Raw genomic sequence first — 24124 nt, 5'->3', positions numbered from 1 at the left:
AAACTCACATCTCCTGCACTAGCAGGCAGGTTCTCTACCGTCTGAGCCACCAGGGAAGCCCTTGCATCTTTATAGGAAACTATAATAAGGAAATTTTAATCTTTTATCACAAATTAGGGCTTCCCAGGTAGCTCAAACGGTAAAGAATCTGCCTGCAATGCAGGAGACCTGGGTTCAATCCCTGAGTCAGGAAGATCCCCTGGAAAAGTACATGGCAACCCACTCCAGTATTCTTGCCAATTAAATTATTTGGAGGTCATATAGTCATTTAAGTAGTGTCTCTTTCTTTATCCAAAGAAAGCATATATCTACTTATTAAAAAAAAAAAAGCCAAAGACATAAATCAACATTTACTATGCAAAAATTCCAAGGGTATATATCAATTTTAAATGGAATATATGTATTTCAAAAATATAAAAGATACTTCAGTCCTCCTTTTAGTGAAACTAATCCTTTCATTTCTATAAAAGGATGAATAAGACATTATTTTCTAACTTTTATCCAGTTGTTTCAGGCCCTCACTGGAAAGCAACTGTAAAACTCTCAGAGAATACAGTAAGAATACTAGGGACTATTAAATCTTACAGACAGGAAAAAAATTAAAATGCCACATGAGTCACCTCTTTACTCAAATTATTCTTTCAAAAACTAACAGACAAAGCTAAAAATACTAAAAAGAAAAAAAAAAAAAAACAAACAAACAACAACACTATTTCCCCAGGATTGCAGTTATGAGATTAGGAAAAAAAAAAATACCAAGCAGCTTTACTCACACGAGTTGTCATGTGGGCAGTTGCTATCCATCCTTGAATAAGCAGATACCTTCAAGGAAACATTCAATGGGAACAATGTAGTTCCTAACTACATTTTTCTGCCCAAGTAAAGGTCATGCTGAAAAACATCTAAAGCTAAGAGCTCATGTTTGAAAGGTTTTGTTTTTCAGTTACTGAACGCTATAACTCCTTCCTTTAAAAGTACAGGGGCTTTCAAATGCCTAAAGCAGATTTATTGATTTTTTGTTGTCATTGTTGTTGTGTGAAATTGATGTTTATTCACAGGGTATTTGTTCTGTATGTTGAAATACTTATTCTAAATTTTGTCCTGAGGGGGGAAATACTGGTAAAATCAGAAGAAATGCTTAAAAGCTGGTGATGGAAAAGCACATTTTTACTTCACAAAGTTAAGTAACTATGGTTTACTAAATTCGAGTTCTTGTAGATGCCTGCCACTCAAACTCTAAAATGGGCTTTTTGTTTATTTGGGGGTGTTTGTTCACTGCTCTCAGAGGATTTGACTAAGACTCTCTACTTTTAATAAAATTAAACTGAAAGTTACTATTGGGAATGCAGTACAATTTTTTCTTAAAAAAGCATATTAATGTTGATGTATTGTTTTTACAATAGAAAAGTGTAAGTAAAGTACCCTGTTCTAACTGAGCTGAAGCTGAAGCTCCAATACTTTGGCCACCTGATGTGAAAAAACGACTAATTGGAAAAGACCCTGATTCTGGGGAAGACTGAGGACAAGAGAAGGGGACGACAGAGGATGAGATGGTTGGATGACATCATCAACTCAATGGACATGAGTTTAACCAAATTCCAAGAGATGGTGAAGGACAGGGAAGCCTCCTAGCATGCTGTAGTCCATGGGGTCACAAACAGTCGGACACAACTTAACGACTGAACAACAAAAACAAATTCTAAAAAATGCAGCAAATAAATGAATTCATTCCAAATTGAACATAATCAATAGTAAATTGAAGGAAGAGGAGACAGAGGAGTAGAGGAAGAAGCCCACTGAGATAGGTTTCCAACTATTTCAGGTTGACTTTCTGTTCGTCTAAAATCCAATTTCCCAAAGCATTTTCCCTTTTATACCTACGATGTAATTATTCACTGGGGCTGGGGTTAGCAACTCTTCAGAAATTGGGAGTACCCCTCTTTTTTCCCAATAGTAAATAGAACCTAGAGTAGGCAAAAATTTGAACACATCCCCCCAGTCATTTTCCCTCTAGAGATTCGTGAATCTTACTAATAGGTCTCAGCTTATAAATGCATGTCTTCCTGCAAATTACTTAAAAGCAATGCTCCCCAAAGTGAGATTCCCTGGTGACCTCTGGTGACAGAGGAGACAGTTTTAGAATACAGCATTAAACAGCCTAGAAGAAGAAAGTCATTTCCTTTTCAACTCTCTCCTAATCCTCTGGTCTAGTCAAGGAGAAAGTCTCCATTTGATGCCAGGATGTTGAGCACTGGGTATACTTGTTAACCTCCACTGTCGCAAAGGAAAATAAGTCTGTAACTCAGGCCTGCCAGCAGGCACCAAGAGCTACCTAGACATTAACAAGCCATATAGTTGTCATTGTATGCATCTGAATAGTGATATTTTTCAAGTTTCCTTTTTAAATAAATGTATTTAAGGTTTAAAAATGGAGTTGATTTAAAGGAAAAATAGTTTGAAATGGTCTAGATCCTTGCAACTGAAAAGGAGCTCAGTGAACCAACAGCATCAGCCTCACCTGGGAGCGTGTTAATGAACTGGATCTTAGGCCCTTCTCAAGCCCGCCGAACCAAAAAATGCATTTTAATCAAGATCCCCATGTAACTTAAAATTTGAGAAACGCTAGGGGTAGCACAAACGTCAGTCTGAAACCATGCAGGCCATTCGTTTGGGATCTGGTGCTTTGGCTCATCAGCCATCCTTCAGACACTCAGCCAGCAGAGGGCAGGGGGACCAAGAGGAAACTCCAGTGCCTTCCCTGGCAAGTCACAAACCATCAATGGATGGTGAGGTCAGTGAGCAAATCTAAAGCAGCACTTTGGGGGTGCTATGGGTAACCTAAAATGACTTTAAATATGGGTAACCTAAAATGACTTTAAATATGCTCTTACGAATGGACTTGTGGACACAGCGGCAGCAGGAGAGGGTGGGATGAATTGAGAGAGTACCTCTGACATATCTACACTATCATGTGTAAAATAGTTAGCTAGTGGGAAGCTTCTGTAGAAGGCAGGGAGCTCAGCTCAATGCTCTGTGATGACCTACAGGGATGGGATGGGGATGGGGTGGAAGGAGGCTCAAGAGGGAGGGGATGCATGTATACATATAGCTGAGTCACATAGTTGTACAGCAGATACCAACACAACATTGTAAAGCAATTACCCACCAATTTAAAAAAAATTTTAAGTGCTCTTATAATATCCGATCGTGCCACACAGATCATCTTTTTTACTAATGAATAATATAATGAAAATTCTACCTAACCCTCCCTTCACCCTCCTCTCTTCCTTCAATGGCTGGGGCTTTCTGAGCAATTTCAGCATGGGAATGAGGGCCTACGCTCCTTGCACCTACTGACTTAGCATCCCCTGGCCCTTTCTCCTAGCGTTAAGCCCAGTTAGAGAGAGAATTATGCTTGGAAAAAGAAGCCTAGGTCTTCTGCATCAGGTGACACCGTTGCTGCTGCTGCTGCTAAGTCACTTCAGTCGTGTCCGACTCTGTGTGACCCCATAGACGGCAGCCCACCAGGCTCCCCCGACCCTGGGATTCTCCAGGCAAGAACACTGGAGTGGGTTGCCATTTCCTTCTCCAATGCATGAAAGTGAAAAGTGAAAGTGAAGTCTCTCAGTCATGTCTGACTCTTCGCAACCCCATGGACTGCAGCCCACCAGGCTCCTCTGTCCATGGGATTCTCCAGGCAAGAATACTGGGAGTTCTGACCAAAATCCTACTTCTTCATCAGCAGGAAAGACATCCAGGGGAAATTCTGAATTATCTGTATCGCCAACTCAGTGTTCACCTTCACAACCTGAAAGAATGTGTTGGAAATACAGAGTAAAACAATGACTAAAATATACAGGACTTAGGATACTACAAAAGCTAAACACATATGTTTACAGCCATCTAGGTATTTTCAAAACAACCAGATTTAACAGATTTTAATAAAATGTTTCTATTTCTCCCAGGTGCTAGGCCTAACACCAAGATCCAACAACAGAAACTCAACTTCCCAGTACAAAACACCAACATGAGACAGTCTGGTTTTGCTGAGAAAATGAAGAGTAAATCCAATTGGGTAAAGAAAGATGGCAACATTAACAACAAACAATCAACAGGAATTCACGGTCTGGTATCCATGATAAGACTTACATGCCATTCACTACAATGAAAAGAACACTGTGAACATTTGTTAGATCCTTTTTCCCTTTAGTTATTTTGGGAATGTACTTATGTAGGCAGAACATTACAGAGAACAAAAAAATATATGTTACAGTGTAAGATTACTGTAACAGTTCTGAAAGAAGTCAAGAAAACCCCACCAAAATGAAATTATAGGCATAGAGGAAAATAAGAGTAATAATTGCTAATACCTATCGATCATTCCAAGCAGTTTATATATACTAACTCCTCTAAATTCTCACAACTATGAGATAGATGCTGGGTCTTAATATTACTACTAAAGATGCCATTTTGCAGATGAGGAGACATAACCGTAAGGTGAGTAAGTAGCCTAAGATCACAAGTCTGGGAATAAAACTGGGTAAAAATTCAGACACATTCAGAATCCAAACTCCTTACCACCAGACTGCTGCCTACCACCAGACCACCAGAATGCCCAACTCAAGGTAAACATTTTATCACTCTCTAATACTGGACCCTACAAAGAATTCTTCTAAAAGGTCAATGACTGTGGAATCTTCATAAGTGAAGGGGCTGGGCTATATTGATAGGACTGTACCTTAAAACAGGAAAACTGAGTTTTGGCATTAAATGCTTCAGAAGTGATTAGAACTACTCACTTGGCAGAATTAAGTTTTAAGGCTGCTTCAGGGAAATATTAACAGTTGGGGGAAATTTTTGTTGGAAGCAAAACATTATACTTTGAGAAATGCTTAAGTCAAGTATTCCTCTTTTATTAGGACGACTTAATTAAGTACAAAGCATTAAAATAGCTGGCCTGAATATTTATTAGAGCACCAGCTGTTCCCTCCAGATTTTTAGAAATTCAAGATGAAGTGCCAAGTATAATTTAGAAAAAAAAAATTCAACAAGTAGAAAGAGCCCTGTGTCTTGCAATACTTATCCAAATAGTAAATAGTAGTTGGAAGAGCTATAGAACATTACTATGCCTTTTCAATGAGAAGAGCCAAAATGTTTGGCCAACCACTTCCTAACGCTATTTTGTTACTGAGGTTGGTGATTACATTACTTAAATATTATACCTTATATTTCATAATTAATGATTCTTTATGTACAGACAGATAATACCATAGTGCTAACCACAGAATGTGTGTACCACTCTGGGTGTGTTTATGAGTGCTGATAACTATGCCCCAGTTAAACATCTCAGAGAAATCATTCAGATTTTAATTCAAAATTTTATTTCTTTCAGAGACTTACGGACTTAGGGAAAGAACTTATGGTTGCTGGGGCTGGGGGCAGGGGGAGAATGAGAGGAAGGGATAGTTAGGGAGTCGGGGATGGGCATGTACACCCAACTATGTTTAAAATGGATAACCAACAAGGACCTACTGTACAGCATATGGAACTCTGCTCAATGTTTATGGCATCCTGGATGGGAGGGGAGTTTGGGAGAGAATGGATACATGTATATTACGGCTCAGTCCTTTCTCTGCTCACCCAAAACTATCACAACATTGTTAACTGGCTATACCCCAATATAAAATAAAAGTTTTTTTTTTTAATTTCTCTCAAAAGATTTCCACTTTAGGTGCCCAGCCATAATTGAACACCTAATTCTTATTTTTTTTGTTTGTTTCAAAAGGGAGTAGATAAAAAGGAGGAAGTCAGAAAAAAATGAAAAAACGTGTTATGCACATTGAAACTTTTCTAAGGAAAACTGGAAGATATCTCCTGTTTGCTTTACTGTCAGCTCTTCATGACAGTGCTGCATACTTAGATACAAAAGAAGAAATGTCCCTGCTTGGCATGTCGGCAGAGGGAAGTCAACAAAACTGCCAAGGAAGAGCACCTTGGACAGGGAGGCAGGTTTGTGGAGAAGAGCAGCGTCTGCTGTCCTGCGTCTGTGGTTAGACCCAGTCCACTGCACTGAAGTGTGCAGGACCACAAGGGCGAAAGAACAGAACGTCTGCTTCTTCACTGTTCCTACTGTTCACTACCCCTATACGATGCTAATTTTTAGCATACTAATTGCAGCACAAGAGGTTCTCTCTAGCGGAGATTTTCTCCTTTTGTTTTTAGGGTTTTCGGGTTTAAAAATAAACTGGCATTTTTGGATTAATAAAAAAATTCCACGAGGGATAAAATAGGCCACATAATTTTTTTTCTCATAAGTGAAGAACACTAGCTGTGTGTGCTGGTGAAGTCAGTCACCCTCTGGTCAGAGCCCTATACCACCTACTCCCAGCTCCCCCAGAGACCCTCCAGAGAGTAATAGCAAGAGATGACACATCTTGCCAAGAAAAATAAGCTAGAGCTTCTCCACTTCAGCTGGACGTCAAAATCACCTGCAGGGATTTTTAAAAATCCCCACTAATACCAGGGCCCCATCCTGGACCTCCAGAATCAGATTCCCAGGTGGGAAGACTGAAATTTCCTAACAATTCACTGATTATGCTGCTGTGTCCATAAAGGGGTGAAATATCAACCAACCCTATCGAAAGTGAAAAGTGAAAGTGTGAGTCACTCAGTTGTGTTCCACTGTGAGACCCCAAGAATTGTAGCCCACCAGGTTCCTCTGTCCAAGGGATTCTTCAAGCAAGAATACTGGAGTGGGTAGCCATTCCCTTCCCTAGGTGATCTTCCTGACCCAGGGATCAAACCTGGATTTCTTACATTGCAGGCAGATTCTTTACCATCTGAGACATCAGGGAAGCCCCTAATCAGGGAGAGGGACTTCCAATGCATGAAGAAAATCCATAAGAGAAAAACCTGTACGAGGAATAACTTTTTCTAAACATGCCTTGACCTTCAAGATTGAAATTTATCTGAAGGCTAGAGTGGTGGTTTTCAATTGTGTGTTTAAGCAGTAGACCCCCTTTTTCAAGCAAAACCCTTCATGGTATCTCAAAATACCAAACCTACTATCTGAGCTGCTCCAGGAGCAACAAAGGGCAGAAACCCTCCCACTCAGGTCCCATACACCTTAAGGAAGCCTACAGCTGCTGGAAGGAAGTGAAAACCACCGGGCCAGAATAAGACATTTAAATAGGATAAATATATAGTACTAAATCTAAATGCAAATAATTAACTGGAGGGTTAGGGCTTTTGATTAGCACTTAGCCTAGGGAGATGGGTTTAAAAGAAGTTCACTTGAAAAAGAGATGAAGGTTTCATTCCACTAGAAATTCAACTTGAGCCAACAATGTTCTCTGGCTGCCAGGAAAAGCATGTGCAGTTTAGCCTGCGTTAATAACTACTGTTTGTACCGAGAGAATGACCTTTTAGAAAGCACTTTCACGTGTATGGAGAAGGAAATGGCAACCCACTGCAGTATTCTTGCCTAGAGAATCCCATGGACAGAGGAGCCTGGCGGGCTACAGGCTATGGGGTCGCAAAGAGTCGGACACAACTAAGCAGCTAACACTTTGATGTGTATGATGTCATTTAATACTGGAAAACAACTCTGTAAGCTATTGGAATTATTTTCGCTGTATTTTAGATGAGCAATGTGGAAGGCCAGGGTTTGATCCCTGGGTCAGGAAGATCCTCTGGAGAAGGAAATGGCAACCCACTCCAGTATTCTTGCCTGGAGAATCCCGTGGACAGAGGAGCCTGGTGGGCTACAGTCCATGGGGTCACAAAAGTCAAGACACGACTGAGCAACTGACACTTTACTTACTTTAGATGAGCAACTGAGGCAATAATGTGTAAAAGTAGCTTACTCAAAGATGAATCCAGGCTCTACCTCCTAACCTAGAACTTAAGGGGGACTTTGAGAATAACAATCCACCATTCTCTGAATGGTAGGAACAGCATCTGGAAAAAATGTGTTCCATTCTGGTTGCTGCATTAATAGGACCACAGGCAGAGTACAATAATCAGGGCAAAGAGCAATCCGGAAATAGTATATGAAGAACACATGAAAAACCTAAGAGCCTCTAAAGATGGAAAGCAGAGGGTTTAGAAATTTTTAAATAATGAAGGTCTATGCAGAGGCAGATAAGTCTTATATCACACAAGAGTAACCCAGGCCCTTCCCCTTCTCCTTCCTGAAAAATTCAGTCTTAAAACCATGAGAAGGGACAAAGGAAGATAGGCCTTTGTGCAGGAACGGGTATGGAGAGAGATGTCAAAGACCAGAGCCAGGTGTCAGAGAAAAGTGTTCACAGTGGGATGCAGGTTGGAGCACCAACAGGTAAGGAGAGTAACCAGGTAAGGGTCATGGGCAGCAGTGGAAGACTGGCTACAGAAAGGGAGATTTAATCAAATGAGTATGTTAAGAACGATGGGAGCCAGGATTCTCACTGTCAAAGAGGTAGTTATAAATATGGAAAAGAAAACAACTAAAGTAAGCCCTGTGGTGTCAGATAGGGATTTGAGATACCAGCGTGAACGCATGGTTTTGAAAATATATAGCTAGATATAGTAACACAGATGTAAACCTGTGTTACGTGTGCATATGTATATACACACATATTCCACAGTCCTGTCCATTAAAAGGGCCCAGAGGTGCTGACAGCCTCGAAGCAATGAGCATACTTAGCCACCAGATATTGGTTTCTACATATCATTCTCTAGGCAAAGGACTAGGGCTCCTTGGAGAAATAACTGATACAAAACACGACACTAGTAAATTACAAAATGAGCTTGGAAGATCTTGTTCTGAAAGAAAGCAAAGATGTGTTCAAAGAATGATGGGAGTTAAAGGGCATAAAGACACTGACTGCCAAGCTGGGACCAATGGGAACATTAAAGTAAGTAATGAGAGTAACAGTTTAATTAAAACATACTGGAGACAAAGAGACCAAAAGTTCTCACTGATAATTAATTAATTAATTGAAATTTTGATGAGGAATGGGCTATTTACATAATTTCACAATAACTTGCCACCAAAAGGGAAAAAAAGGCACTTTATGATGGAGAAACGGCAGGCAACACTTCAGTCAAGTGACCATCATCAGTAATGGAACAAACAGAAACAGAAATCAGTGCCCCTTGATGGATGCAATGAGAGGAACTCGGTAATTATCCTGCCAGAGATGGACAGCCTGAATCTAACAATGAGAAAATGGCAGGCCAACCCCAATTAAGGGACATTGTACAAAATAGCTAGTTTAAAATCTTCAAAAGTGTCAAAAATCTGACCAGTGAAAGATTGAAAAAGACTAAAAGACCCAACTAAATACAATGTGTCTTCTGAACTGAATTCTTCTGCTTTAGAAGACAAGATTGGAATAACTGAGAAACTTGAATGAGGTCTAAGATTTAGATGGTGGTAATGTATCAGTGGTAAATTCCTAGCTTTGATAACTGCACTGTGATTATCTTGGAGAACATCCTAGTTTCAGGAAATATACACTGAAGTACTGGTATGTTTGATAGCCATTTGCCAGCAACTTTTTCTCAAATGATTCAGGACAAAAACACATAGTACCACTTGCAATTTCTCTGCAGGTGTGAGACTGTTTCAAAATAAAAATTTAACAACAGTAAATTAGGAAAATGGACACTCCAGGGGGAATGATTCCATCTAGTTTGCAGGAAAGATGAAACTCTCAAATGATTAAAGTGGTCCCAAAGAAATCCATCCTAAGGAGGGTTGGCCAGATGTTACAGGGAAAATGCCTCCCTGAATAGTAAGTGAGAGGAGAGGAAATCTATGTACTCTCCAATGATTTCGTAATTCATTCACTCAACAAACATTTATTAAACACCTACTGTGTTTCAGACAATATGCTAGACACTGCACTTATGAAAATAACTGAGAGTCCCTGCAATTGAAGCCTTTATAGTCTAATGAAGGATGATGATTCGGAAGTCTGAAGGTACCATTTTAAGATAGTCATCAGCATTACATATGGAAAGAAGCATGTGACTCAGGAACACTGTCTTTAATATTCCATTTTTCATTTATGCATTATCAATAGACTACACAATAGTTTATTATTCTATCATACTCTTTAACAACATTTTCATCCTAACTTTTCTGTGCTTGTGGGTGGTGTTAATTGAGGCATATGCAAAAACCTTATCACTTTTCAATTATGAACAGATGTAAATGACTTACTTGATGTTTTATTTTAGAGTAACAAGCATCTTCTAAAATAAGTTTAAAGTAAGAAGCTAGGGCTATAGTTATTGCTAGAGACTTAACACTTTAAAAGTGGAACCTGATGTGTTCATCACCTCAAAAGTCACTCCACATCTCTGTTCTTCAATTTCTACATCTGTCACAAACATGTCATAATGTGCTTGTATCATGCTTTGAAATGTTTAGAAGAAAGACACCATAATTATAAAGCTCTGTTAAAATACAGGTTGCTTTCACGTTTGGCCAGGGACTAACTACTACTGTGGATGTATTAAGACAGAGTGATCCATCTAAATGAGCTCACCTTGGCAATTTTATGTTGGGTGAGACATTAGTTGGTTTTCCAACTCTTCCCCTTGGCTTCATTTCAACCTTCCAGGCATATCATCAAGCAAGAATGCCTTGGTGCCTTCTCACTGACCCAAGAGTGAGAGGCCAGACCAAGCAAGTCAGTAGTCAATTACTTCCCCCACTGAAGTCTGCACACCCTTCTTATACTTTTCCCATTTGACACTTTCATAACCATATTTAGCTTTCTTCCTACCATCTCCCTGTAATTCAAAAGGCAATTTAGACTCCCATATGGTTGCCATCGAAGCTAACAGATGTCTAGCAAATTAAAACAAAAATTATGACTTATAAACTGCTGATGTATCATCATTCCAGAACATCTTACAATTTAGAGTGAATCATAAGATAAGGCTTCCAACTTGATGCCCCCCACAAGGTTCTCTAAATCTCTCTTCTCTCGGAATTGAAGCCCTGTGGAAACAAATTAGATGCAACATTCTGCCATCAAACCTGGGTAAACCTACACTTAAAGATACAATGTAATATTTGCAAGCACATCAAGGAGAAATTTGACCTCAAGGATCCATGGCTTTCTAATCTTTGTACAGCAAAGAGAAGAAAAATGACTTGGCTCTCCTAAGTCATTTAAGGCTTCCACTGATCCACAATGCTCCTTTCAAATAAGTGAAGAATAAATCTGTTGAATCTATTCACCTCATCTCCTTGGTATATATCAAGAGGAGCATCATTACCTAGTAGTAATGACAAACTTCCAGGCTAAGGTATTCTAGAAGTTCTATAGCCAGGATGGAAACAGTATGAAATCTGGAGACAATGACACAGACCATATCCACCATTTGTTAAATATTGAGACAGTGTGCTCAGTAATATCTTATCCGATTGCATCCTCAAATCTACAACTCTACTGGATGATGTTGTGCTTAGTCGCTCAGTCGTGACCGATTCTTTGAGACCTCATGGACTGTAGTCTGCCAGGCTCCTCTGTCCATGGGGCTTCTCCTGACAAGAATACTGGAGTGGGTTGCCATGCCCTCCAACAGGGATCTTCCCAACCCAGGGATCGAACTTAGGTCTCCTGCATCGCAGACAGATTCTTTACCATCTGAGCCACCAGTGAAGCCCATTGGGTAATGTTACCTTTCCTTTAGAAACAAAAATGGCTCAGTGGTAAAGAATTCGCCAGCTAATGAGGGACATGCAAGCTCGATCCCTGGGTCAGGAAGACTCCCTAGAGAAGGAAATGGCAAACCACTCCACTATTCTTGCCTGGGAAATCCCATGGACAGTGGACCCTGACAGACTACAGTCCATGGGGTCACAAAACAGTCAGACACAGCTCAGCGACTAAACAATGCTCAAGATTGTATTTCCCAAAGATGGCCAGAACCCACACAACCTTGACACTCACCCGACAAAAGAGGAATTTGTCTCTTCACCCGCTCGAAACTGAGCAGGCTGCATGCATGCTTTAATCAGAGGAACAGATGAAAGTGACACTGGACCAGTTCAAGGAGTAGTCCACTGGCTGGACGCTGCTTCTTCCAGTCTTAGAGAAAGGAAGAAAACACATTGAGGTGCTCTAGCCAACAACACTGGCTGAGCTCTCAGCTGGCATCAACTGAGATGGTGAGAGCCCAGTCATGGCGGGTGTTCCATCTTGGGTATCCCACCCCAGCGAGCCTTCAGGTAACTCCAGCCAGCTCCATCTCACTGCAACTGAAATGGACGGTTCCAAGTGCAAACTGCCCAGCAGAGCCTGGTCAAATCCCAGAACTGTCAGATATAATCAAGTTTTATCTTAAGCCACTAAGTTTTGAGGTTGTGTGTTAGATAGCAATAGATAACCAGAATACTGATATCAATTTACTTGCCTAGTAACGGTTTTTAAGTATTAGAGTCAGAACCTAAAAAGGTCCAGAACAAAATATCTATTCATGCTGGGTGATGGGGTGTGGAGGTTCATTACCCAAAAGAAGCTTTCTCTTCCCTCCCCTACCCCAGAGCAGTCTCAGGTTTTCCAAGAAATGCCCTAGTATGGCGACACCCTCTACAACATCAATTCCCTTCTGGCTTGAGTTCTTCCAATATAAAATAGGGTGAATAAGATTCCCCCACCACCTTGTGATAACTAATGAGAAAGGAATCTGTGCAAGATGTTGACTTTGTTACTCAGAATGCCATTACAAGCATTATATAAAAGGATCCAGATTTTACACATGAAACTCTAACTCCAATAGTAAAAAATATATTTAATGACTCACAAGACTATATTTGAGATTCACAGTGGGGACACAAAAGTATGCATATGATACCAATAAGTGAATAAGCCAAGAAGAAATTAGGGAAAGATTTTTTCAAATGAAAGAATCCTTGAGGGAAAAATAAATAAATTAATAAAAGTTGATTTCAGACAAATCTCAGTGAGAGAAAGTCTATAATTTAATGTGTCCCAATATATGCTATTTTCATTATATTTTAGTGCCCATCTCTTATATTTTTCTTCCCAAGCATATTAGAGCTCAAAAGACCCATTCTTTTTTTCAGAACTAGAAAGAAACTTACAACTTAACTAACTCTTCATTTTTTGTTTTTTAAATTGGAGTATAGTTGCTTTACAATCAGCTGTATCTATATATATATATCCCCTTTTGGGGGGGATTTTCTTCCCATTCAGGTCACCACAGAGCAATGAATAGAGCTCTCTGTGCAATACAGTAGGTTCTTATTGGTTATTATTTTATACATAGTAGTGCATATGTCAATCCCAATCTCCCAATCTATCCCTCCTTGGTATCCATATGTTTTCTCTCTACATCTGTGTCTCTATTTCTGCTTTGCAAATAAGTTCATCTATACCATCTTTCTCAGAGAAGGCAATGGCACCCCACTCCAGTTCTCTTGCCTGGCAAATCCAATGGATGGAGGAGCCTGGTGGGCTGCAGTCTATGGGGTCGCTAAGAGTCGGACATGACTGAGCGACTTCACTTTCACTTTTCACTTTCATGCATTGGAGAAGGAAATGACAACCCACTCCAGTGTTCTTGCCTGGAGAATCCCAGGGACAGGGGAGCCTGGTGGGCTGCCATCTCTGGGGTCGCACAGAGTCGGACACGACTGAAGCGACTTAGCAGCAGTAGCAGCATACCATCTTTCTAGATTCCACATATACGCATTAATATACAATATCTGTTTTTGTCTTTCTGAATTATTCACTCTCTCTGACAGTCTCTGTGTCGATCCACATCTCTGCAAATGGTACAATTTCATTCCTTTTTATGGCTGAGTAATAATATTCCATTGCATATGTGTACCACATCTTCTTTAGCCATTCCTCTGTTGATGGACATTTAGGTTGCTTCCATGTCCTGACTATTGGATATAATGCTGCAAGAGACATGGAGCATATGTATCTTTTCAAATTATGGTTTTCTCAAGGTATATGCCCAGGAATGGGATTGCTGGGTCATACGGTTGTTCTATTTTAGTTTGTTAAGGAACCTCCATACTGTTCTCCATAGTGGCTGTAAATATATGGAGCGCTTCATGAATTTGCATGTCATCCTTGTGCAGGAGCCGTTCTCTGTAACCTTCTCTGTCCTGTTCCAATTTTATTATATGTGCTGTCGGAGTGAGCACTAACTCTTCATTTTAACAGTTAAAAAGCTGAGGTCGGGGCAGTTAACTGAGTAGTGAAAAGTCAAACTGCTCATTACTAAGACAACCAAACACTTAGTGCTAGGGCTACCAAATTCTCAGTTTTATTTTACCAGAACTTTATCTCAAAATGTCTACAATGTTTTAATTTTTTTTTCTAGAGGTGTGGAAAATTAGGAAACCATGTTCTCTGTAATCAATGTCTTCTTCATAACTGTGTAAGAGCCGCCGCAGTCTGCTGAATCCAGCAGTCACGGTTAAGACGGCAACTGTAGAGAGCAGAGGTGTGTAACTTTACTAAAGCAGGCCACCAGTCCCGGCTCTTCAGTCACTAACATCTTAGTCTAAATTACTGTCATCAAATATCATGGCTACCCTCATCACTCTAGAGACCGGGGTACTGCAAACTCAGAGATTCCATAATTCCCAAATAATTCCCCAAATTATGAGGTAACCTTGAAGCAGACAGCAGGATAGCAAAAGTATGAGGGGGTATAAATTATGAGGTAACCTTGAAGCAGACAGCAGGATTGCAAAAGTATGAGGGGGTATATGAGTGGAAGGCTTTAGGCACAGTAAGGACGGACAAGGTGTGTAGACAGACAGCAGAGTCAGAGAAGGGTCCTTGTAACAGAGGTATCTACATAACAGTTCTGCCTGGGACAGATGCTTTAGTTCCACAGCACTGTGTCTCTTTTCAGGCTTCCCATAAAACTCCTCCCAAGAGATGAAGACCTTCAAAATCGGACACAATGTGACTTTCTTTTGGAACTCTCCATGCAAGCACTCTGCAATTCTTTGCAGCTCTCTACAATTCCAGAGGTTTTGCTACAACCTAAGCCACAGAAAACACTAAATGTGCCTCTGTACACACTACAAAATTGCACCAAACTGTCAGGGAAACAGGCCCAAATCCCTTTATTTCTTTTCCACCTCCTGCTATGAAACTGCAGAGAAAGCCCCTGGGTGCTTTTTGTTGCCTGGTAGCTGAAATGTTCAGCTTTTGGAAGTGTTCAAGTAAAATCAAGAGGCTTGAACTCACCACCCCAAGAAGATCCAGTCCCAATTCGGTAGTCCCTGACTCTCAAAGTCATGAAAGTTTCAAGTTCAGATAAAATCAAAACGCCTCACCCAGGAATGTGACTTTTAAATATGTCCAATAAGGGTTGAAAAAAAGGAAGCAAGGAAAGAAAATAATTTCTTCTTCCCACATTTGTAGCCGTGTTTGACTATGTGGGGGGAGGGGGGTGACTGCTAACAGGAATCATGTTCAACCTCTGGCAAAAAGTGGCTTGCGAATGACTGGATCTGATATTTATTCATGTGTCGCCACCCCATTATCAGTCCTGAGGCCAGATGACATGCTGACACAGAGAGTGGTCTCCAATCACTCTCATTCCCTTTTGCAAAACATGCAAGAGCAATGCAAGACACTCCTAGAGAAACCAGAGAATAAAAATAAAATAGCCTAGTAAATGCGTGGTGGGAAGAAAACAATATAAAAAGCTGTATTGACAACTCTTCTCATCAATGTATACATTCAAACAAATGGCCAAAACTAAAGGGGAATCAAAATAAATACACCCCATGTTCAGACTGCTGTGGATTATCATTGATCCCACCACCACCACTGGATTATTCTTGACCTCACACTGAATCCACACTAAACAGCAACTTGAAGAACATCCCCCCCTCCACCCCAACCAGCCTCCATCTTTACTTTCCATGGGGGGAATAGTGGGGTCCAAGGGAGTGCCCAGTAAGGAAGAGGATGGAATGGGATGGGATGGAGAAGAAAAAGAACACGGTCTTTGAAGCAACGTTTCCCCTTGTCCTAGGGAACTCTTTGTCTGGTTGCTGAACATGTTTGTGAGATCAAAGAAGAGAATCCAAACAAAACAAAAGAGTAGGCATCCCAGCCTAATTACAATAGGTGCCCAGCATATTGTGGTGCCAGCGGAGCATGGATGAACCTTTCATTCAAGCATTTGCTCTCCCGGTATCCCCACAAAACATGTCTCATACGCCTTCTCCTCTGCATCTCTACAAGGTTTCCCCCAAAACGGCCCGCTCTATATGTCACTCCTCAGAAAAGCAGGTCGTGAGGTGCGAACACACTGAAACATATGTTGATGGTGACTTGTTATTATCCTGACAATAATACAGACAGAGAAATAAACACCTCCGCCCCGCACACCCACTGGTCAGTCCATTATGCAAAAGCAGCGCTTTCCCGATGAAGACGAAGAGAAGAGCGTGCAGGAAGCGATATTTACGTGCACATTACAGAACCATATACCGCCGCATCTGCATCCTACACAAAGCCCGAGATGGTGCAAGAAGATACACGCTGAGCATGGCACAGACTGGCCGCGGCAACACGGAGCCAAGCCCTCGTCCAATCAGATCCCCGTTAGAGGTGGACCTCAGGGTCGACTCTGCCCGATTAGCCTTCCCTATTATGACACCACGCTCTGCCCAACATCCATACTCCACCGGGAGCAAATCTCATTCGAGTGGTTGCTCATTTCTCCAACTGCCGAACCCTTTCTTTCATCTGCATCTACGTTATTCGTCCCTTAAAAAGCAATCTCAAGGCCTGGGTGCCCTCTTTCCGGCTCCGTTTTTCTTTTTACCTTTTCTCGTTCCTAGAAAGGATTAAATGTTTATTTCTCCAACGCGCAGGCTGAAAGGGCGGAAGGCAAACGCCTCTGCGAGCTCCGACAAGCGCCCGAGGGGCTGCGAAAAGTAAAGGCTGAGAGCAACGTGCGCGAAATCATCGCGAATCGATCAGCCACAATAGTTGAAATCCCAGAAGCGCTCCAACTTACCCAAAATATGACATTGAAGCCAAATATGAAATACTTGATGCAACAACTGACTTCAGGACCCTTGTAATGCTTCCCGGACATCCTCTGGGTTCATGAAGACACTTGCCCCGGCAGCCCGAGTTTGGAGCCCCGGCGCACCGTTGCTCGGAGCAGCCGGCGGGAAGCTGGGGATCGGGGACGCCGCTCGGGGCCGCGGCGCGGCGCCCAACCAGGGCTGAGCAGCGCAGGGACCGAGCAGCGGAGAGTGGCTCCCGCACCTCCAGCCCTTGGCGCGCGCCGAGGCCGCCGGAGCCGGGGTGGCCGCGAGCGGGCAGGAAAGCACGCTGCAAGCCCCGAGCTTCGCTGAGGCTGGCCCCTAGCACAAGGCGAGCTCCGAAGCCCGTCCGCCGGACGTTGGTCAGCCTACGGGTTTCGGGCAAACGCGACCGCCGCGGATGCTGGTGGAGACGCTACTCGCCCGCCTGCCCGCTCGCGCGCTCCCTCCCACCCCTCGCTCCGCCCGACGATCGCTCCGCCCGCCGGGCCGGCTGCTCCTCCGCCCGCGCCGCCCTCAGCTCCGCCCGCCTCCCGCCGCCCGAGCCTCCGTGAGGTGCGCGCGCGCACGGGCTCGGGCGCTCCCGGGCGGCGGGAGGCACAACGTAGCCGCGCCGCCCCCTCCTTCCAGCGCTCTCCGCTCCTCCCGCTCGCTTCATCCCCGCCCCTTCTCAGGCCAGCCAGGAGCGCCGCGGACCCCCGAGCACTGCGGGTAGGTAAGGAGGATGGCAGGCCGAAGGGAGGTGTAAGGATGCCCGGAGAGCGCGCCCACTGGGGGCAGCCTTGGAGGAGTGACTGGGGTTGATGGTCCCCCTCTGCCACCGGCGGCAGCAGACAGCTTCTGGAGGGACCAGGGGGAAAGGATCGCTTCGGGGTGAGAGGGCTGGTTGAGTTGGGATCCGCAGGACGAACCATTCCCCCTGCGCCCCCACTGCAGGACGAGCATCCTGGGTGTAGCCTCACTCACACTCCCTGCTCCACCACCTGGTTTTGTAGCAAGAAAAGACGCGGGGCCACTGAGGCTGAGAGGAAAGAGGTCATAGACTTTGCTGGGAGCAAAGGGGAAGGATAAGGTGTTAGGGAAGGCGGGGAAGAGACGGGAAATGGGAGCGAATCCCGAGGATTGCATAGGAAAGTCCCCTGAATTCCCCTGAATGTGGCTCCAACTCAGCCTCCCCACCTGCGAGAGAGAGAGGCTTATCCTGGAGACGGGGACGAGGTAGGACAGATGGCCCAAAGGAATCCGACGCACGACAGGATCCTTGCCCTAGGGCCTGTCGCCGACAGAAATCCGGACTGCAGATGCGTCCACAAGACGGAATAGTGCCGAAGGAACCTGACCGGTCCTCACTCTAAGCAGGAATCCTGGAGTTCTAGGACGGTCTTCTGGGAAATCTGATTGGGTTTACAGATCATGAACGACTAAGCTTTTGACCTCTGAGGAAGGAGAGAACGAAGCTGGAAATTATTTTGGAGTCCTGCCTAAGCATGTGTAACTGCCTTCTTCCTGGGACACTGTCATAGGTGCTGGCAAGCAGGTATCAGTATTTCACGAAAAAAGAATGAAGAACTGCTCAGAACTGTGTGTAAACATCTGTGGGTGTTTTTTAAGGCTTGAAAAAGCTGCAAAGAGATGCGATCAGGGAAACTTTCCAGCCGCATGCCAGTGAAACCCGGTACTGGGCACAGAAATCTGCATGCTTCCTAAGCTCCCAAGTGATCCTTCAATAGGCTTGATAACATTTGGCATAGGATTTCCCTAGTTAACCACCCCCTCACTTTTCTCAAAACCTAGCTAGCTAGTTGACAGCCTACATGGAGGAGCAAGAAGTTACTTTTTCTTGCAATAAACCACACTTAAACAGGCTTAGCCTTGAGAGGGATTGGGGCTATATTGAGGTCACAGGTAGGAGCCAGGGTCCCCACAAAGGTGGAAGAACCAGAAGATCGTAGAATTATGACACTGGTAACAGTGACTTCAGCCCTTTGGATGAAATAACCCTCTCTACCTCAAAAGTGTCCTTTACCCACCCAAAGCTCACAGCAGACTACCACCAATCTGGTGGGCTTCAAAGGTAAAGTCTGCTCTTGGTAGCCAATTCCCCTCTAACAGGAAGCTGCTGCCACACTTTACATAAGCTGTTGGTGCTATATTGTCATTCTTTGTATATGTAAGTAGAGCAGTTATTGCAGATTCCTGGGTAAGTCAGAGGAAATGTCTATCTTAAGGTGATATGACACAACTCAGATAAGTACTAGAAATTAGATCCAACTGATGACTGAGTTGGTCCTAAGCAGGATTTGTCTTTGAAATAAAACCCAGCAGAGAAGCAGAAGTTCAGATAACTCTGGTAATTTGGGGCCGGGGGACTAGCTGAATTTTCATTTCACATGTCAAAGCCAAGTTCAAGGAGGATTTATGAGTTAAATGTATTTTGTAAAGCAAACCAAAAAATAGAATTGTTGTTCAGTCACTAAGGCATGTCCAACTCTTTGTGATCCCGTGGACTGCAGCATGCCAGGCTTCCCTGTGCTTCTTTATCTCCCAGAGTTTGCTCAGATTCACGGTCATTGAGTCTGTGATGCTACCTAACCACTCATCTTCTGCCATCTCTTCTCCTTTTGCCTTTAATCTTTCCCAGCATCAGTGTGTTTTCCCATGAAAATAGAATACTATTTGTTAAACCTCTGGCTAGAAGTATTTCTCAACTTAGAAGCAATAAAAGGAAATAATCAATGGAGATGACTGGGTAATAGTTTAAAACTTCTATGTGTCAAACATTGTCTTAAACAAGAACATAGAGGACTTCTCTGGTGGTCTAGTGGCTAAGAATTTGCCTTGCAATGCAAGGGAGGCTGGTTCGATCCCTGATCAGGCAACTAAGATCCTGCATGCGACGGGGCAACTCAAGTGCAATAATTACTAAGCCTAGATCCCATATGACACTACAAAGATGTTGCATGCCGCGACTAAGACCCAACACAGTCAAATAGATCAATATTACATAGAAACCTAAACCGAAAAATGGTGACAGCAAATATAAAGAAAAAAGTATGAATATCTTAGTAGGGCTCATACAGTAAAGTAAAATACAAAATCTCAGTGATTGAATAAAAGCAGAAAACAGATCACATACAAAGACATCAAATAGTAATAAATATGGTGAAAATTAACTTTACAGTAATTAAAGAAATAGATGTTAACTCAGTGGTAAAGATATAGAGATAACAAGCAATGGTTTGCTCATACATTGCTGGTGTCATTCTAAACTGATTCCATCCATTTGGAAAGCATTTTGGTTATATGTCGTAGGTCAGGGTGCTCCTACATTTTGATTCAGCAGTCCCACTTCTGGGAATCTAGCCAACAAAATACTCCAAAATATGAGAAAAGTTCTGTGCCACAAGTTGTACATCACAGCAGTGTTGAAAACTTGGTGACAACTTAAAGATGCTAGAATAGGGGCTATACCCAGCTCCCTGTGCTCTGGACCACGACGTTGCTTCGTGTTTCTCTTCTTTGCACACATCCTTCCTGATCTCTCCCTAAGCACGCTCCTTGCCCTGTGTCTGTGAGCTGAGCCCTCTTCCTTATCCTCAACACTTTCAATCAGCATTTTCCAGGCTCCCTCTTTCATCTCAGCACCTCCTACATTCTCCCAATTTGGCACTTGGAGACTACCTGTAATTACTTGTTTACCTGCCTGTCTCCTCTATTCTGCTGCGCCCTCCCTCAAGGGTGTGGTCCATTTCCTTTTAATCTGAGAATTACTAGCGCCCTGCCAGTGTTTCAGGTGCTTGATAAATATTTATTTTAAAAACGGGTGAGTCATTTACTCAAATCTTTTACAGACATTAAGGATGGTGATTATAAAGAGTATATGGTAACATGTGACTGTATTATAATGTTCAATTTTATTTTTGTGTAAATATCTCAAAGTAATAGGAAAGTTAAATGAAACACGCAAGATGCAAAATGGTATACAGTGTAGGTTACCATTTTTAAAAAATAATAGCTTTTTTAACACCATCTGCTCGCTATGCCGCCTCCTGCTCCTCCCGCCGCCTGCGCAGCTCGGGCCGCTCGGCTCCCCGCGCTCGCCACCGGTATTTGGCATTTGTACAACATGGCAGACATCGACGACAAAGAACAGTCTGAACTTGATCAAGATTTGGATGATGTTGAAGAAGTAGAAGAAGAAGAAACTGGTGAAGAAACAAAAATCAAAGCGCGTCAGCTGACTGTTCAGATGATGCAAAATCCTCAGATGCTTGCAGCCCTTCAAGAAAGACTTGATGGTCTGGTAGAAACACGAACAGGATACATTGAAAGCTTGCCTAGGGTAGTTAAAAGACGAGTGAATGCTCTCAAAAACCTTCAAGTTAAATGTGCACAGATAGAAGCCAAATTCTATGAGGAAGTTCACGATCTTAGAAGAAAGTATGCTGTTCTTTATCAGCCTCTGTTTGATAAGCGATTTGAGATCATTAATGCCGTTTATGAACCTACAGAAGAAGAGTGTGAATGGAAACCAGATGAGGAAGATGAAATTTCGGAGGAGCTAAAAGAAAAGGCCAAGATTGAAGATGAGAAAAAGGATAAAGAAAAAGAAGATCCCAAGGGAATTCCTGAGTTTTGGTTGACCTTTTTTAAGAATGTTGACTTCTTCAGTGATATGGTTCAAGGACATGATGAACCTATTCTGAAGCACTTGAAAGATATTAAAGTGAAGTTCTCAGATGCTGGTCAACCTATGAGTTTTGTCTTAGAATTTCACTTTGAACCCAATGAATATTTCACAAATGAAGTGTTGACAAAGACATATAGGATGAGGTCAGAACCAGATGATTCTGATCCCTTTTCTTTTGATGGACCAGAAATTATGGGTTGTACAGGGTGCCAGATAGATTGGAAAAAAGGGAAGAATGTCACTTTGAAAACGATTAAGAAGAAGCAGAAACACAAGGGACATGGGACAGTTCGTACTGTGACCAAAACAGTTTCTAATGACTCTTTCTTTAATTTTTTTGCCCCTCCTGAAGTTCCTGAGAGTGGAGATCTGGATGATGATTCTGAAGCTATCCTCGCTGCAGACTTTGAAATTGGTCACTTTTTACGTGAGCGTATAATGCCAAGATCAGTGTTATACTTTACTGGAGAAGCTATTGAAGATGATGACGATGATTATGATGAAGAAGGTGAAGAAGCGGATGAGGAAGGGGAAGAAGAAGGAGATGAGGAAAATGATCCAGACTATGACCCAAAGAAGGATCAAAACCCAGCAGAGCGCAAGCAGCAGTGAAGCAGGATGTATGAGGCCTGAGGATAACCTGCACTGATCTACCTTCTGCTTCCATGGAAAAGATGAATTTACATCATTTGACAAGCCTATTTCAAGTTTTTTGTTGTTTGTTTGTTTGCTCATTTTTGTTTTTGCATCCTAAAATAAAATGTAATATAATTAAAAAATAATAATAATAAATCATGTTGACAAAGAAGAATGGAAAATTTATATATGCACACTTTCCCTTGTTAATGAGTAGGCTATGTATGAAAAAATCTAGGTGTTAATTCTTTCGAAATGATAATAGTTGTTAGACTATGGGATTGTGGGTGACTGTGTTTTCATGTTTCTGGTTTCTATTTAATGTGGTTGTATTGCTTTTACAATGACAAAGATAAAATTATAAGTAAAGACAAACAAATAAATAAGTAATCATTATATTTATTTCAGCACTACCTTTCATGACTCAATAAATTCTGGCCTATTTTAAGGGGAAAAAACAATGAGAGTAATTTTCTCCCCTGAGACTCCCCTACAGCCATCTTCTTTATAATTCTGAGGCTGAAAAAAATGGTTAATAAGTTTAATTACTGAAAAGATAATTAATCTTTCAATGGCAGTACGAATAGGTAAAGCATGTTTTTTTAATAGTCGCCTAGCTAAGCAGCAAGATATGACAATAGCTTTTTAACCTAAGACACCAGATTTAATGAGCTTGTCTATCTCTCTATTTCGCTCTCCCCACCACCTTTCTGCCTCCCTCCTTTCTGTCTTTCACTGTCTGTTTCTCTGCTCCTCTAGTCCTATATTTTTCTTTTCCTTCTCTGTGGCCAGCACCAAGGTCCCCACTCTTTTCATGTCTGTATGCTTGGGGAAATGAGCCCCAGCCCAGCTCCACTGGGTGAACCTTGACCTTCTGAGCCAGACCTCACTCTGACCAGTGTTTGGTTCAGAAATGGGCATGAGACACACTTCTGGTCAATGAGGAGAATCTGCTGGGTGTTTCCTCACATCTAAAAGAAGTTTTCTTTTGGGCCTTGGATGTAATTGCATTTGACAATAATAAAGACCATACCAAGCCGGGCAGAATGAGAAAGTGAAAAGAACTTGGGCTTCTCGCTGCTGTTGCCTCGCTGACTTAACCTCTGAGGACTTCCTGTCACAGGAGAGAACTTGCTGGGGAAGGCACTGTAAGAAAGGTTTTCAGTTTCATGCAGCTCAGAGAATTCTATTTTATTAAGCGCTCTCCTCTGGTATTTCCTCCCGACCCCTTTGATTTTCTCTTCTTGAATAGCCATCAGTTTTCCACGGTTCTCTCAGTACCACTGTTCCCCTCTCCTCTCTTCTATTCCCCAACCATTCCTGTCTCTCTTCAACAATTACAGGGGGAACCTTTAGCACAGTCTGCCCAACTCACACCCACCCCTTTCTCTCACTTTCTCAACCGCAAAGTGCTTCCCCACCTCTGCCTCATTTGTACCTTAGGGCTGACAGGCCTGGGTTGATCCAGGCTGGGCCAGCCCCTGAGTGTGTCCCTCTCATGTTGGGGTTCATTAACAAAGGAATCCCTGCATAGTTGAAAGGGAGGTGAGGCTTTTTTAGGAGAGCTGGAGGGGCTTGTGTGTCCAGGAGGAAGCCAAGACTCTCACTCTCTGCAGAAAGAGGAAGGAAGCACAGACATCAAGAGAAACAGGGGCAGAGACTCTTAACAACAGGGACCGCGAACACAGTGGTGTGTTTTGTGCTCTGAAAAGCTTCCGGCCCTGCTTAAAGGC

The 24124-nt window shown here is 42.5% G+C and overlaps 2 protein-coding genes and 1 non-coding gene across 3 annotated transcripts in view; 1 reads left to right on the top strand and 2 right to left on the bottom strand.

The window, feature by feature from the left end:
• TSPAN5 (tetraspanin 5) overlaps positions 1 to 17523 on the bottom strand; it is a 181598-nt gene extending 164075 nt beyond the window's left edge. The window contains exon 1 of the mRNA XM_006049509.4: positions 17032 to 17523. Within this exon, the coding sequence (XP_006049571.1) occupies positions 17032 to 17112 (81 nt within the window). The 5' untranslated portion in view covers positions 17113 to 17523. The remainder of the gene's footprint in view (positions 1 to 17031) is intronic.
• Positions 14072 to 14182, bottom strand: LOC112586336. Its single transcript, XR_003110796.2, has one exon. It is a non-coding gene; the product is annotated as a U6 spliceosomal RNA (small nuclear RNA).
• A 3566-nt stretch (positions 17524 to 21089) lies between the features above and the next one.
• LOC102410236 (nucleosome assembly protein 1-like 1) lies at positions 21090 to 22793 on the top strand. Its single transcript, XM_044946188.2, has one exon. It carries the CDS (start codon positions 21105 to 21107, stop codon positions 22365 to 22367), a length of 1263 nt encoding a protein of 420 aa, XP_044802123.2. The 5' UTR covers positions 21090 to 21104; the 3' UTR covers positions 22368 to 22793.
• The last annotated feature ends 1331 nt before the right edge of the window (positions 22794 to 24124 follow it).

This window comes from Bubalus bubalis, chromosome 7 (genome assembly GCF_019923935.1).
Source record: "Bubalus bubalis isolate 160015118507 breed Murrah chromosome 7, NDDB_SH_1, whole genome shotgun sequence".
Classification (NCBI taxonomy): domain Eukaryota; kingdom Metazoa; phylum Chordata; class Mammalia; order Artiodactyla; family Bovidae; genus Bubalus; species Bubalus bubalis.
This window is presented reverse-complemented; position numbering and strand designations above follow the sequence as displayed.